This window comes from Phacochoerus africanus, chromosome 5 (assembly GCF_016906955.1).
Source record: "Phacochoerus africanus isolate WHEZ1 chromosome 5, ROS_Pafr_v1, whole genome shotgun sequence".
Lineage (NCBI taxonomy): Eukaryota > Metazoa > Chordata > Mammalia > Artiodactyla > Suidae > Phacochoerus > Phacochoerus africanus.
The window spans coordinates 37,237,691-37,253,974 of record NC_062548.1 but is presented as its reverse complement, the minus strand read 5'-3'; the positions used below and the strand labels follow the sequence as shown (position 1 = coordinate 37,253,974).

The 16,284-nt window shown below is 49.9% G+C and overlaps 1 protein-coding gene across 2 annotated transcripts in view; it reads right to left on the bottom strand.

Annotated features, from left to right (window-relative positions):
* The window catches only part of TVP23A (trans-golgi network vesicle protein 23 homolog A), a 37,697-nt gene extending 23,614 nt beyond the window's left edge, over positions 1–14,083 (bottom strand). For both annotated transcript variants that reach the window (XM_047780516.1, XM_047780517.1), the window contains exons 1-2: positions 13,932–14,083; positions 13,602–13,681 (exon numbers count right to left, since the gene is read on the bottom strand). In XM_047780516.1, the coding sequence (XP_047636472.1) occupies positions 13,602–13,681; positions 13,932–13,940 (89 nt within the window). In that variant the 5' untranslated portion in view covers positions 13,941–14,083. The remainder of the gene's footprint in view (positions 1–13,601; positions 13,682–13,931) is intronic.
* Positions 14,084–16,284: the final 2,201 nt, after the last annotated feature.

Genomic DNA, 16,284 nt, shown 5'->3' with positions numbered 1-16,284 from the left:
ATTTGCGGCCATTTCTGAGTCATTCTGGAAGCCTCTTTATTCCTGTAATGAGTGAGGAGTAATTGGCCGTTGAACACCCAAGGCTGAGCCGCTGAAGGGAACATCTTCAGGGCTGGTGCAGGGCCAGCCCCGGGCCTTTCCCCAAGGATTTCAACCCAGATTTACTGAGCTGGTCTTTACTAAGGATAGAGCATCAGATCACTTGCCAGAATATGCGGCTGTGTCAACACCTACCCCCCACTCTAATGAATATGAACGGACACACATGGATGAACACACACAAACACACACACACACACCCGAAGCGTGCACCCTTGCTACTTAATCCAGAAATGGACAACCGAGAAAACTACGCCCAGTCGCTCGCGGCAGAGCAGAACCACATGGCAGGAGCCTTTCACGCCCCTCTCCACACCCACTGAGTCAGAGTCTTCACGGATGGAGAGGTTTTGACCCACTGCATGTGGAGGTCTCTGGGGATGCTGATGAAGCTGAGAGCCTGTATCTGGGCCCCACTGCCTTCCACCGTCTCCGTCTGATCAGAAGTCCCAGCAGCTGGCAGAACGCGGACAAAGCTCTGTTTGAGCCGACCTCCCGTGGGTGTCCCTGGACACCAGCCAGTCCAGGCTGCCAGCATCTTTCACCCTGGCCCCTCCACGGATCTCCCTGCTTGACCTGTGGGCCACATGGCAGTCACGGGCAGCTTTCTGGAGGGTCCATGGGATCACACGTCCCTGCTGCTCCAATCTCTCCAAAGACTGCCCATCAAAGCAGACAAAACTCCAGCCTCTCATCACGACTGTCAAAGCCCCCACGTCCTACCCCACTGTCTCCTCCTCCCACTCCCCCACTTTCCACACACACCCTGGCCTGGTTCTCAGCAATCCCCAGACCATGCTCCCACCCCAGGGCCTTTGCACTTGCTGTTTCCCCTGCCAGGAGTCTCTTCTGTGGATCTCCCCACGCCTGGCTCCACCTCCACAACTGTCTCTCAGTCCAAAGGCACCTCCTCAGGCCTCTCCTGAGCCCTCCAGGATCTAAAGAGGCCCCCTGGCCCTGGACTCCTTTTCCACAGCACGTACCACTCGCTGATGTTACATCATTTAGGTATTTGGTTAAATGTTCACTCTCTCTCCCCAGTTAAAATGTCAGCTCCATGACAGCAGGGCCCAGGCCTGTCCAGTATTCTCTGTGGCCCTTAGAACAGTGTTTGGCACACAAAGGCCCTTGAAAGTTTCTGCTGATTTAATGAACAAACGAGCGAGTAAAAGAATCAATCAGTGGTTCTCAAATGGGAAATGATTTGGGGGCCCCCTCCCCCATCAACACCTGGAAACTTTTTTTTTTTTTGTCTTATTAGGGCCACACCCACGGCACATGGAAGTTCCCAGGCTAGGGGTCGAATCCAAGCTGTAGCTGCCGGCCACAGCCACAGCCACACCAGATCCAAGCCATGTTTTTGACCTACACCATAGCTCACAGTAACGCCAGCCACATCCTTAACCCACTGAGCGAGGCCAGGGATCAAACCTGTATCCTCATGATTACGAGTCGGGTTTGTTACCGCTGAGCCCTGATGGGAACTCATGTCACAACGAGCGGGCTGCTACTGGCATCTAGTGGATGGAGGTCAGGGGTGCTCTCAAACACCCTACAGCGCCCAGGACAGCCCTTGTCCAGCCTCAAATGTCAACAGCATATAATGGACAGAGAATGTTTGGCAATGAACATAATTCCTACTTTCAGCAGAGCTTTTCATATTAACTGTGTCCCTTAACCTTTTTCTTTGAAAGTTAAATCACACAGTAAAAAAAAAAAAAAAAAAAAGTCAAGGAGTTCCCATCGTGGCGCAGCAGAAATGAATCCAGCTAGTATCCATGAGGATGCAGGTTTGATCCCCGGCCTCGCTCAGTGGGTTAAGGATCCGGCGTGGCTGTGAGCTGTGCTGTAGTCACAGACGCGGCTCAGATCCTGCATGGCTATGGTTGTGGTGTAGGCTGGAAGCTGTAGCTCTGATTCGACCCCTAGCCTAGGAACCTCCATATGCCGTGGGTGCAGCCCTAAAAAGACCAAAAAAAAAAAAAAATTAAAGAAATGTCAATACCCTGGAATAAATGAATGAGCAAATTAAATACTCTAGATGCACAGAGTCAAGTTGCTGCCCAACATCGGATGAACATCACGGAGCCTGACCACCGTCCCTTTCAGGTCCCGAATGCCCGCCCCAACTGGGTGGACCATAGTTCAGAAGAAATCTCCCTTTGGAGACTGGGCCCTGCTTCTGCAGTCAAGTTTGTGTTAACAAGAAATATAAAGAAGGGGAAGGAAAGCAGCTGAAGACGTGAGGGGTTAATCTCATAACATGCAATCCGTGCCCCGGATCAAAGAGAACTGAAATTGGTCTAGTTCCTTGATTCTGCGGGTGATTTTCCTTGGTAATCATGAACCTTCCTTAAACAATCAGCCCTTGGTGAGACCTGCTTATGTGTCATTATTTCTATATTTTAAAAATAGATGTTAGAGTGGGGAGGGGGGAGTCTAATGTGTTGCCCAGCGTTACCAGGACAGGGGGCTGGGCAAGGGATCCTCACGACTGGAGGCAAACAGATTTCCTAGAATGACAACAACGAAAACCCCCAATTCTTCTCATCTGTGTGTTGCAGCATGATGTGGGGGGGGGGCACTTAGAGACGGGCCCGTGTTGATTTCTGGGAATAGTGGATGGATGGCCACCAAGGCACATCTGTGCCATCTCCTGCCCCCACCCCTTCCTCCCCACCAGCCCCGCCAGCTTCACTTGGGTCAAGGTCAAACACAGAGTTCTCAGGAATGCTTTAAATTCCCTCAAATGCAAATTGAATTTCTCCAATTCTAAACCCCAGAGAAAAGCAAGAGCAGAGTCTAAGTGGGGGTTTTCAATCCCTGGAGGACATCAGTTGACAACATCTGGAGTCGGTTTCTTTTGGCCACGCCTGCTGCATGCAGAAGTTTCCAGGCCAGGGATCGATCCCGAGCTACAGCAGTGACACACCGGTTCCTTAACCCACTAGGCCACCAGGGAACTCATGGAGTCATTTTGGGTTGTTTCTACACTGGGGGCAAGGGCAGTGTTACCAGCACCTAGTAGGCAGAGTCCAGGGGTGCTGCTAAAAGCCTACCATGCACAGGATGGGGCCAACAAGAATCATCCAGCCCCAAGTATCAACAGTGCCAAGGGTTGCAAAAGCCTGTTCCAAAGAGCGGGGGCAATGCCACGCTCTCATCCACGCAAGGAAAATATAAGTCCTCCCCCAAGGAGGGCCCAAGAATGCTGTCCCCAGGGCAGAGCTGTCCCCAGGCAGCGCTCCCTGCATGAGCACCTGTCCCCCCAAAGCACAGCATACCATAAGATGGGACTCTGGAGCCAGATCGTAGGGGTCCGGTCCCCACCCTGCAACGTAATCGCTGTGTGACGTCAGGCCAACCCCTCAATTCTTTCCCTCAATTTAATCTTGAACTTGATAAAAGCCAGAGTTATCAACTTCATAGGTTTGTGATACAGCTTAAAAGAATTTCATTAGTAAAGCACTCGGAACGGTGCCTGCAGAGGTTAAGTGCTCAGAAAGTGTGAGCTATGATTTTTCCTTCAATCCAACTTTGTCTACAAAGCAGCTCTTTTTGAGGAAGAGTTTTTATATTGAAGATGGGAGGAGAGATGGATGATGGAAGACAAAACCTCATCCTAACTGATGGGCTCGCTGGGGACTGGCAGGGGTAGTTTTGACACCAGGTGCTTTCTGCCTTGGGACCCGGCCCCCCTGACCTGCGAGTCCCTGTGGCACCTGAGGCCAGGGGGCGGCATTCTCCTCAGTTCAGTTCCCATTGGGCTGGATGAGGACCAACCACGGACTACCGGCCAAAGCTGCCAACAAACCAGCCCTGACAGCTGAGACCAGCAGCTCTGCCTCAGGTGAGAGGACATCCTTCTCCTTTGGGTGAGGATCTGCTGGAAGCCCAACATTTGGGTCCCAGTGAATTTTGTGAAGACAGTGCCTTGAAAGCATAAACAACTTTCTACACGAGGGCCAGTCTCCAGATCCAAGGACAACCCCAGCGTGACGTCCTGTTGCCACTGAGGACCTGCCTCCTCCCCTGCAGCCCCGCCCATAGAGTTGGGACACTCAGGTCATGCTTATCTTTTTTTTTTTTTTTTTTTTTTTTGCTTTTTAGGGTGGTACCTGCAGCATATGGACGTTCCCAGACTAGGGGACAAACTGGAGCTGTAGCCACCAGCCTGTGCCACAACCACAGCCACGCCGGATCCTAGCTGCATCTGTGACCTACACCACAGCTCATGGTAATGCTGGATCCTTAACCCACTGAGTTAAGGATCAAAATCTGCATCCTTATGAATACTAGCTGGGTTCTTAACCCACTGAGCCACAACAGGAACTCCCGAAGTCACACTTCTGTTGGGATACAAGATACCATTTAGGAAGGCCATCCAAGGTGTCAGGGGTCTCACTGGACTCGTTACATATATTTGCCACCTAATTTAGTCCTCTTCACGCAACCCTATGATGGTGCCAACATCATGCCCATTTAACACATGAGAAAAAAGAGGATCTGAAGGCACCCTGACTTGTTCAAGGCCACTGTGAGTGAAGGGTTAACATGCCAGCCTAGGACTGACCTGGGTCTCCTATGACAGTGTCATATCTGCCTGCTGGCGGCCTGGAACTGAAAACACATTCACAGGTATCACCTCACACTGGTCAGAATGACCATCCTCAAAAAGTCTACAAATACTAAATGCAGGAGAGGGTGTGGAGAAAAAGGAACCCTTCCACACTGTTGGTGGGAATGTAAATTGGTGCAGCCACTATGGAGAACAGTATGGAGGTTCCTTAAAAAGCTGAAAAGAATTATTATATGATCCCACTCCTAGGCATAAATCTAGAGAAAACCATAATTGAAAAACATACCTGCACCCCAGTGTTCATAGCAGCACTATTTATACAAGAGCCAAGACATGGAAGCAACTTAGTGTCCACTGACAGACAAGGAGGTGAAAGACTGACATGCTGAGAACTATAAAACATTAAAATTAAAGAGGAGTCAAAGAAATGGAAAGATATTCCATGTTCATGGATTAGAAGAATTAATATAGTTAAAATGGCCATACTACCCAAAGCAATCTACAGATTCACTGCGATCCCTATCAAATTACTCATGACATTTTTCACAGAACTAGACCAACCAACCCCAAAATTTATATGGAATCATAAAAGACCCAGAATTGCCAAAGCAATCCTGAGGAACAAAAACCAAGCAGGAGGCGTAACTCTCCCAGACTTGAGACAGTATTACAAAGCTACAGTCATCAAGTGTGGTACTGGTACCACACAAACATACAGTCATCAGACCAATGGAACAGAATATGCCTATATCTGGACAAAACTTTCATTCAAAAGATACATGCACTTTTATGTTCGTTGCAGCACTATTCACAACAGCCAAGACATGGAAACAACTTAAATGTCTATTGACAGATGAATGGAAGATGTGGTACACAATGGAATACTACTCAGCCATAAAAAAGAACAAAATAATGCCATTTGCAGCAGCATGGATGGAACCAGAGACTCAAACTAAGTAAGCCAGAAAGAGATAGACAAACGCCACATGATATCACTTATATTTGGAATCTAATATATGGCACAAATGAACCTATCTACAGAAAAAAAATAACCTCATAGACATGGAGAACAGACTTGTGGTTGCCAAGAGGGAGAAGGAGGGAGTGGGATGGGCTGGGAGTCTGGGGTTAGTAGATGCAAACTACTGCATCTGGAGTGGATAAGCAATGAGATCTTGCTACACGGCACAAGGAATCATACCTAGTCACTTTTGATGGAACATGATAGAGGATAATATGAGAAAAAGAATGTGTATATATGTGTGTGTGTGTGTGTATATATATATATGACCAGGTCAGTTGTTGTACAGTGGAAATTTACAGAACATTGTAAATCAACTACAATAAAAAACTTTTTTAAAAGAAAAAGGAAAAAAGGTTCATTGACAGATGAATTGATAAGAAGATAGGGTATAAATAAACAATGGAGTATTACTCAGTCATAAAAAAGAATGAAATCATGCCATCTGTAGCATGATTCTAGATGGATCTAGAGATTATCATACTAAGTGAAGTAAGCCAGGGAAAGACAAATATCATATGATATCACATGTGTGGAATCTAAAAAAATGATACAAATAAAGTTATATACAAAACAGAAATATACCCACAGACATAGAAAACAAACTTATGTTTACTGAAGGGGAACGTGGGGGAGGGATAAACTACGAATTTGGGATTAACCCATACATACCATTATATATAAAATAAGTAACAGGGATCTACTGTATAGAATGGGAATTATACTCAATATTCTGTAGTAACCTATAAGGGGAAAGAATCTGAACGAAATACATATGTATGTATAACTGAATCACTCTGCTATATACCTGAAACTAACACAACATTGTCAATCAACTATACTTCAATTTTTAAAAATTTTTTAAAAAGAAAACATATGTTCATAAACTTGTGCATATATGTTGACAGCAGCATATTCATAAGAATCAAAAACCAGAAACTCAAACATCTAGCGATTCATTAAGGGTACAGAACATGTACTCTATCCACATAATGAAATAGTGTTCAGCCATAAGAGGTTATGAAGTATATGCTAAAACATGGATGAACCTTGAAAACTTGATGCTCAGTGAAAGAAGCCAGACAAAAGCCCACATATTGTGTGATTCCATTCACACTGAAATGTCTAGAGTAGGCAAATTCATAGGGACAGAAAGTGGACTGGTGGTTTCCAGGAGCTGGGGGAGGGGAGAAATGGGAAGTGACTGCTGCAGGGCTTCCATCTGGGGTGATGAAAAAATTCTGCAACTAGTGTTGCACAACCTTGTGACTACACAAAAACCACATGGCATCATGTATTTTTAAAAGGTGATATGATTTCAATTTTCTTAAAGTTACTGAGGTTGGACTTGTATGGTCAATCTTAGAGAATGTTCCATGTGCACTTGAGAAGAATGTGTATTCTGTTGCTTTTGGATGGAATGTCCTATAAACATTAAGTCCATCTGGTTTAATGCTTCATTCAGGGCCTGTGTTTCCTTATTGATTTTCTGTCTGAGTGGTCTGTCCATTGCTGTAAGTGGGGTGTTAAAGTCCCCCACTATGATTGTGTTATTGTCAATTTCTCCTTTTAAGGTTGTTAGCAGTTGCCTTATATATTGTGGTGAACCTGTGTTGGGTGCGTAGATATTTAAAATTGTTATAACATCTTCTTGGACTGATCCTTTGATCATTATGTAATGTCCTTCTTTGTCCCTGAAAATATTCTTCATTTTAAAGTCTATTTTGTCTGATATGAGTATTGCTACTCCAGCTTTACCACTATGGAAAGCAGTATGGAGATTCCTCAGAAAACTAAACATAGAACTACCATTTGATCCAGCAATCCCAATCCTGGGTATCTATCCAGAGAAAACCACGACTCGCAAAGACACATGTACTCCAATGTTCATTGCAGCACTATTTACAATAGCCAAGACATGGAAACAACCTAAATGTCCATCGACAGAGGAGTGGATCAAGAAGATGTGGTACATATATACACACAATGGAATATTACTCAGCCATCAAAAAGAATGGAATACCAGCATTTTTAGCAACATGGATGGACCTAGAAACTATCATGCTAAGTGAAGTCAGCCATACAATGAGACACCAACATCCAATGCTTTCACTGACATGTGGAATCTGAAAAAAGGACAGACGGAACTTCTTTGCAGAACAGATGCTGACTCACAGACATTGAAAACCTTATGGTCTCCGGAGGAGACAGTTTGGGGGGTGGGGGGATGTTGGGCTGTGGGATGAAAATCCTGTGAAATCAGATTGTTATGATCATTATACAACTACAGATGTGATCAATTCATTTCAGTAATAAAAAAAATGAAAAAAAAAGGTGAGTATATGACATGCGAATTATATTTCATGAAAAAAAACACACACACACACTCACAGACACTATGACACCAAAAGCAAACACAAACATAAAAATAGATAAATGGAACTATGTCAAATTTTACAACTGGTATGCATCGAAGGACCCAGTCCACAGAGTGTAAAAACAACCTATGAAACAGGAGAAAATAAGTGCAAATCACACATTTCCTAAGGACTTTGTACCCAGAATCTACAAAGAACTCCTACCACCGAGCAAAAAAAAAAAAAAAAAAACCCGGAGTTCCCGTCGTGGTGCAGTGGTTAACGAATCCGACTAGGAACCATGAGGTTGCGGGTTCGGTCCCTGCCCTTGCTCAGTGGGTTAACGATCCGGCGTTGCCGTGAGCTGTGGTGTAGGTTGCAGACTCGGCTCGCATCCCGTGTTGCTGTGGCTCTGGCGTAGGCCGGTGGCTACAGCTCCGATTCAACCCCTAGCCGGGGAACTTCCATATGCCGCAGGAGCGGCACAAAGAAATAGCAAAAAGACCAAAAAAAAAAAACCAACAACCTGATTAAAAAATAGCACAGGACTTTGGATTGGCATTTCTCCAAAGATGACATACAAATGCGAACATGCCCATGAAAAGATGCTCACTCAACATTGCTCATCCCTAGGGCAACATCAATCAAATCCACAAGAAGATACCACCGCACAACCCACCGCAATAGCTACTGTGCAAAAAGCAAGTAACAATTGTTGGTGAGGATGTAGGGAAATTGGAAGCCTGTGCAGTGCTGGTGGGATTCTTAAATGCTTCAACTGCTATGGAAAATAGTATAAAGGTTCCTCAAAAAATCAAAACTAAATTACCCTGTGACCCAGCAATTTCCCTTCTGGGTAGAAAGAACTGAAAGCAAGGTCTTAAAAAGATATCTGCACACCCGTGTTCACTGCAGCACCCTTCACAAGGGCTAAAACGTGGAAGCCACCCCAGTGTCGAGCAACAGATGAACAAACAAAATGTGATACATACACACAATGGAACATCACTCGGCCTCTGAGGAAGGCAATGCTGACACAGCCCACGCCAGGGATGAACCTCAAAGACATTATTCGAAGTGAAATAGGCCGGTCACAAAAAGACTCTCGGGATCCATTCGCATGCGGTGTCGAAAGTCAATTTCAGAGATTCGGAAAGAAAAGGGACAGGGGCCAGGGGCTGGGGGGAGGGGCAACGTCAAGTTAGTGTGTCATGGGGAGAGGGTGGCAGATTTTAAGGTGAAGACGTTCTGGACTGTTTTTAAAACAACATCTGTTTTACAACATGAATATATTTAGCATTACTGAACTGTACGCTTTAAAATGTTAAAATGGGAGTTCCCGTCGTGGCACAGTGGTTAACGAATCCGACTAGGAACCATGAGGTTGTGGGTTCGATCCCTGGCCTTGCTCAGTGGGTTAGGGATCCGGCGTTGCCGTGAGCTGTGGTGTAGGTTGCAAATGCGGCTTGGATCCCTGCATTGCTGTGCCTGTGGTGTAGGCTGGTGGCTACAGCTCCGATTGGACCCCTAGCCTGGGAACCTCCACATGCCGCGGGAGCGGCCCAAGAAATGGCAAAAAGACAAAAAATAAAGTAAAACGGCAAAATGGTAAATTTATAGGGGTTTTCCCCCACAACAACAAAAAAAGTAAGAAAAAAAAAGCAAAACGTAGCCCACTGAGGAAAAACACACGCAGCCTAACAGTTTCTCTACCTGTCCAGGTGTGCTATGCCATCACATCCTCCACTGATTCAGCCAGGTGCCTTCCCCACACCACGATGCCTCACTGACCTGGAACGAGGGACAGGAAGGGAAAGGGGAGCTCCTGCTGTGGCTCAGCAATTAAGAACCTGACATGGTGTCCGTGAAGATTCGTGTTCGATCCCTGGCCCCGCTCAGTAGGTTAAGGATCCAGGTTTGCCACGAACTGTGATGTAGGTTCCCAACATGGTTCAGATCTGGCATTGCTGTGGCTGTGCTACAGGCAGGCAGCTGCAGCTCCAAGTTGACCCCTAAGCCGGGAACTTCCATGTGCTGCAGGTGTGGCCCTAAAAAGAAAAAAAAAAAAAAAAAGAGAGAGAGAGAGAGAGAGAGAGAAAGGACAAGGTCTCTATCCCCATGGCTCAGCCAGCACCTGTACTGAACAAACCAAAGGGTGAAGGTCAAGTTACTTATGGTTACCCGCATTTTACAGATGGGTCAGCGGAGGCTCGACAAGGCAAGGCGAACACTGTCCAAAATCACAAAGCCAGCAAGTGGTAAAGGAAGAACTGGCCTTGATATCCCAAACCCCATGACAGGGCCTCAGGCATAATTTCACTTCCCTTCAGAGTCAACCTGGAGTCTATTTCAACCGAGAATTTACAAGTAGCAATTCTCACCTGATACTAATGACGCTTATCTTTTAAAACCCAGGGACCTATTTGATCATGTCATTAAAGTTTGAGTCCTTTTCCTAAAGTAGCACACATGTGAAACTTTGGTAACAGTTTCCAGAAAGTTCCTGGACCCTGGGAAGCTCATCCCCACACCCCAGTTAAGAACCCCTTTTCCAGAGTTCGCATAGTGAACACAAATCTGACCAGTACTCATGAGGACGCAGGTTCGATCCCTGGCCTTGCTCCATGGGTTAAGGATCCGGTGTTGCCGCGAGCTGTGGTGTAGGTCACAGACGCAGCTCAGATCTGGCGTGGCTGAGGCTGTGGTGTCGGCTGGCAACATCAGCTCCAATTTGACCCCTAACCTAGGAACCTCCATATGCCAAGAGTGTGGCCCTAAAAAGACAAAAAAAAAAAAGAAAAGAACAATAAAGAAAAAGAACCCCCTTTCCATCCTGCTATCTGGGTGACTTCATTTATCTCAGAATTTAGAGCCATCTTTATATTCTAAGCATCAGAATCAACTCCAGATGTTACTTTGTAAATTCCCCAGCCGATCCTCTGTGAATCTGGTTAAGTAGATCCAGGGCTGGAGCAGAATCTCCATGAGGCACACCAGAGGATCTACCAGAGGATTCTGCAATCAGTCGCTCTCAGACACACACAGCCATGAGTTGGCTGGACTCAACATCTATTCCCCTTAAGGACTCCTTTATCTGGGTCACTAGGTCAGAAGCCTGGGCATCACCCTGGACTAACCCTCAAAAACCACATCTTTTTTTTTTTTCTTTCCCTACAGCCGCACCTACAACACATGGATTTTCTCAGTCACGGGCAACACTGGATCCGAGCCGCATCTGTGACCTACGCCGCAGCTCACAGCAATGCCGGATCCTTAACCCACTGATGGAGGACAGAGATCAAACCCGCACCCTCAGGGAGATAATGTCAGGTTCTTATCCTGTTGAGCCAAAACAGAAACTCCAGCACAAACCACATCTTGATCATCAGCAAGGCTGGTGGATTTTGCCTCCTCTGTGCCCCTCCGCTTCCCTCCATCTCCCTGCCAGCGCTTTGGTCCAAGCTCCCAGCTTCTGCTTCCTTCTGCCCCTTCAATCCCCCCTCCACCCTGCAATCCCGACCATGTCACTGCCCTGTGCAAACCCCACCTCTAGAACCGCATCGTCCAATGTGGCAGCCACATGTCACTATTTCAATTACACATCCAAACTTCAGTGCCTCACACTGGACGCAAGTGTTGAACAGGCACAGGTGGCTGGCAAGCCCTTCTGGGTGTGGCCCCAGCCTCTGCTCAGACTACACCCCAGGGAACCACTCTCAACTCCCTGGACTCGGGACTCACCTCTAGGCCTCTGCATGGGACCCCTGCCCTATTAGCTGACTCCTATTCATCCTTCTCAGCTTAGCTGTCACTTCCTCCCCTGACCAGCCTAAGTGCCCAAGTTTTTGCCAATCACAGCATTTAAAATACTGACTCATACCAGCCATGGGATACACCCACGCACCTACAGTTTTCAACTGGGAACAAGGTTGCTTCCCAGGGAACATCTGGCAGCATCTGGGGACACTGCTGGTGGGTGCTACAGTCATCTGGGGTGGCCAGGGGTGCTGCCGAAGATCCTACAAGGCGCAGCCTTCACAGCAAAGAGGTACCTGACCCCAAATGTTGAGGCTGACCATCCCCACTCTAGACCAGGCGACTCTGAAGAGGCAGAGGGTGTTGTTCTGTATACCGTGTGTCCCCAGACACCAGCTCAGAGGTAGGCACACAGGAGGTGCTTCGTAAAGACTGAGCATATGATGAGTTTAGATGCTGCAGAAGAGTCCCTAGGATTCCAGTTCTCTTAGAGTGCCTTTCCTTAAAGATAATCATTGGTTATTACGGTTTGTGTGTGTTTTTGTTTTTTTAGGGCTGCACCTGCAGCACATGGAGGTTCCCAGGCCAGGGCTCGAATTGGAGCCCTAGCCTCAGGCCTCCACCACAGCCACAGCAATGTGGGCTCCAAGCCACGTCTGCAACCTACACCATAGCTCACGGCAATGCCAGATCCTTAACCCACTGAGCGAGGCCAGGGATAGAAGCCATGTCCTCATGGATACTAGTCTGGTTTGTTACCGCTAAGCCACGACGGGAACTCCTCATTGGTCATTATGGTAGGCTGGACAAGGGCCCTCAATCCAGGGTCCTGATCCCCGGAATCTGGGACTGTTCCCATAATTGGCAAAAGGGACTCTGGCTGGTGTGATTAAACGAAGGATGTTCAGATGGGGAGAGTAGCGTGGGGTATCCAGGTGGCCCTAACTGCAATCACAAGTAACCCTGAGCGAGGCAGGCAGAGGGAGGTCTGACCCAGAGGCCAAGGTGAAGTGAAAGGGAGCAGAGACCAGCAGATGCTGCACTGCTGGACTCCAGGACGGAGGAAGGGCCCCCGCCAGCAGCTGCCAGCTGCTGGAAAGGGGAAGGAGCAGACTTTCCCCTAGAACTTCCAGAGGGAGTGTGGTCCTGCCGACACCTTGGTGTCCGCACAGGAAAGCCAATTTTCAACTTCTGGCCCCCAGAACTGTGAGAGAATCCATTGCTGTTGTGTTCAGCCAATACTCAGTTGACTGAAGCTGAAACTGGGATGAAAATCAAAATTCAAGCCCTTGCCCACCTCTCCAGCCTCCTGCCAACCCCTCTCCCCTCCACCACTACCCTCCAGCGGCAGTGGCTTCTCTCTGACCCTCCCACACAGCCTCGGGGCCCTTGAACCTGCTGGTGCTTCTGCTTGGAACACAGCCTTCAGTCTCCCACAGCTGCTGCTTCTCAGTGTTCAGGTTTCAGGTGCAACAACTCCCGAGGGAGGCCCTCCCTGACTGCACCAAGGCAACGGGCCTCTCCCAATTACTCTCACCCCCCTGTTCATTTCCTTCCCAACTCTTCTCACACTAATTATCTTGCGAACATCTTTGTGTGCCCGTTCCAGGTTATCGCCCTCCCCACCAGACCACAGGGTCCCCAAGACCTTGCCTGATCTGTCCAGGCCGAGTCCCTAGTCCCCGTGCTGGCACGCATCCGGTGCTCAATACATTTCGAATTAATAAATGCACGTGAATGAACCTGCAGCTTTGAGGGGATGCGCGCCCAACACCCAGGCCCAACACACCTGATCTTGGCTTTCCGGAGGGCCAGCTCCTCTTCGTTGCCAAAGTCCAGGGACACGTCCTCCGTATCGTCCACCAGGGCCTGCGGGACACCAAAGACGCGTGAAAGGCCCTTCCACGCCCCAACCCTCTCTGCTGTGGGACCTCTCCTTTTCAGCTGCACTACGAGGCCTTCTCCACCCTCCAGCCCCTCTGGAGTCCGGCGCAGGCCCAAGCCCAGGCTCCCGCATCCCTCCGCCCGCCTCACTCCATTCCCCTTCTCCCCAGGGCTCCTGCAAGCTCTTCGCGTCCTTGCCATCACCCTCCTGTCCCCAACATCCCCGCGGCCCTACCTGCTTCATCCTTCCCAGGGCCCACCTGGAGCCCAAACCCCAAACTGGGATTCTGCCTCTCGCCGCCGCGGAAGAGCTGGGACGCGCAGCGCGCGGGGAGGGCCGAGCTCCGGAGCCCCCGGGAGCGTCCTCCGCGCAGGTTGCTGCTGGGGGCGGGGCGCGCGGGGCCCAGAGCGCAGTCGCGGGCTGGGGAGGTGGGCTTGGCTGCCCCGGTGGGGGCGGGGCTTGGGAGGGTCTCTGCGCCCCGGGGCTTGCTGGGGACCTAGCCTAGGAGCGAAAGAGCTGATGGCAGGTGGAGGGATGGAGTGAGGACAGTGGCAGCAGGGAGAGGAGAATTCGCGGCGGACTTGGGTACCGCAGCCAGCGATCCTGGGAGGCCTGGGGCGGTTGAGTCGGTGCAAGCGGTGGACCTTCCATAAACATCGAATGAGCGAGTGAACGAGAGAGGATGAATGATATCAGTGTCCAGCAGCTTCATCCACTGTTTGGAGGAAGTCACTGTTTCCCAAGACCTTCTGATCCGAGGAACTCCCCAGGGCCGTTATCAAAAGCAGTTTCCAGGAGGGCCCAACCCTGGAGATTCATAAGGCCGGGAGTGGAGCTCTGGCTTCTGCCTTTTAATAGGTGAACCTGCTGCAGTCACGGCTCAGGTACCACTGCTACCTACAGTGGCATCTACATGCATCCGGGTGCCAGACACATAGCACAAAATAACTGCTATTAGCAGTCATCGCAGTGTTTCTGGATGTAACAGGCCTTCCCATGTGTCTCCCAGGAAGGAAGCCTTGCCACCCGAAAATCTCTCCAGCCCAAGACAAGGTTGCTCCCTCTCCTCTCTGCCCTCTCCTCCTCCTGGCCACCCACCCAGAGGCAGAGGCCAAGAGTCAAGATGCCGAGGCCCGGGGTCCTGCCTTTTGTCCTGCCACGGGCAATGGGGACCTGTCCTCCATCCCTGGTGACCCAGAAATGGGCCAGTGGTCCACAGGCTCCTGCCACACTCACTCACTGCTAGTGCGTGGGGGTGGCTGCCTGCAGTGTGCCCGGGACTGGGCGTGGAGAGCAGAGGGACAAGGAGATACCTGGCTCTGAGCCCCAGGCGGGTGCTCACCTCGATTCTGATCCCATGAAGGGTCTGCCAGGTATACATGGAGGGAGGGTACTTTCTCCTGGAAGGGGCATCTTCAGCAGTCAGGGTCTGCGCGGGGCCAGCGAGGCTGAAGCTCTAACAAGTGCTCAGGTGATGCCGATGTTGCAGGCTCTGGCCCACCCTTTGAGTTGGGAGGATCTAAACCACCACAGTCTGCCTTTCTAGAAAAGCCTAGTGGCTCTTCTAGCCCAAAGCTGGCTCCAGACACAGAAGAGGGTCACAAGGAGAGGCTGGGGTGCCCTAAGCTCCCCTCCCCCGCTGGGCCCCAGCTGCCTGGGAGGGATATGGGGGAGGGGGGCAGGGGCCACAGCAGAGGGCAGGTGGAGGTGAGAAGCCGTTACAGAACATTTAGGGGCTTTTCCTCTGACTCTTGAGAGTCATTGACTGTTGGTATCTGTTAAGTGGGGGCTCAGAGAGTCCCCAAGGGGGGTGAGGAGGTTGGAAAGCCCCCCTGGAAGCCCCGCGTGGGGACAAACTGTCATTCGCAGTCATCAGCTTGGGGTACCCGAAGAATAGCCTCTGTTCCCACCAGGTGGAGGTCATGTGCTCCTGAGCCGTCCTCATGGGGGCACAGGCTGAGGATGCAGATGTTGGGGCTGGAACCAGAGCCTCCAGGAGAACCCGCCCTTCCTCCGCACACACTTGGACAGCCTGCTGAGGGGCCAGCCTGCAGAGTCTGGGAGTGGGCAGAGAGCCCGAGGATCTGGCAGGGAATTCGGCTTTGGCTTTGAAAGCAGCTGCAGGCATTTCACCGGGGGCTGCTGGTTAAATGCAGGTTCCAGGGCCCCGAAACTCCAGGGCCGGGCCTGGGAATCTGCTTTGCATAAGGGTCTCCTTGGCATCAGAGACTCCTGGGAAACACTGGCCTTCTCCCCTCAACGCTGGTGCCACTGGATCCCAACACGAGTCACCTCTGCTGGTCTTAGCCAGCTGGTTGGGGAGCAGAGCTTTGAGAAGCAGCCCCATCTCTGATCCCTGCAGTGGGGCCTCCAGACCTGAAGCCAGAACCACCCCGGGGAAGGACCTCTGGGCTCAGGCAGCCACTGGCCTCTGGCTGGCCTTGAAGGCCAACCTCTGGCATCAGGCCGCCCTGGCTGGGCACGAGGCTCCCCTCCTCGCTGGCTGGGTGGCCTTGGGCAGGCAGTTTCACCTCTCTGCTCAGTCTCCTCACCTGTAAAATGGGAGCACACCTCACCTCACCTGGCA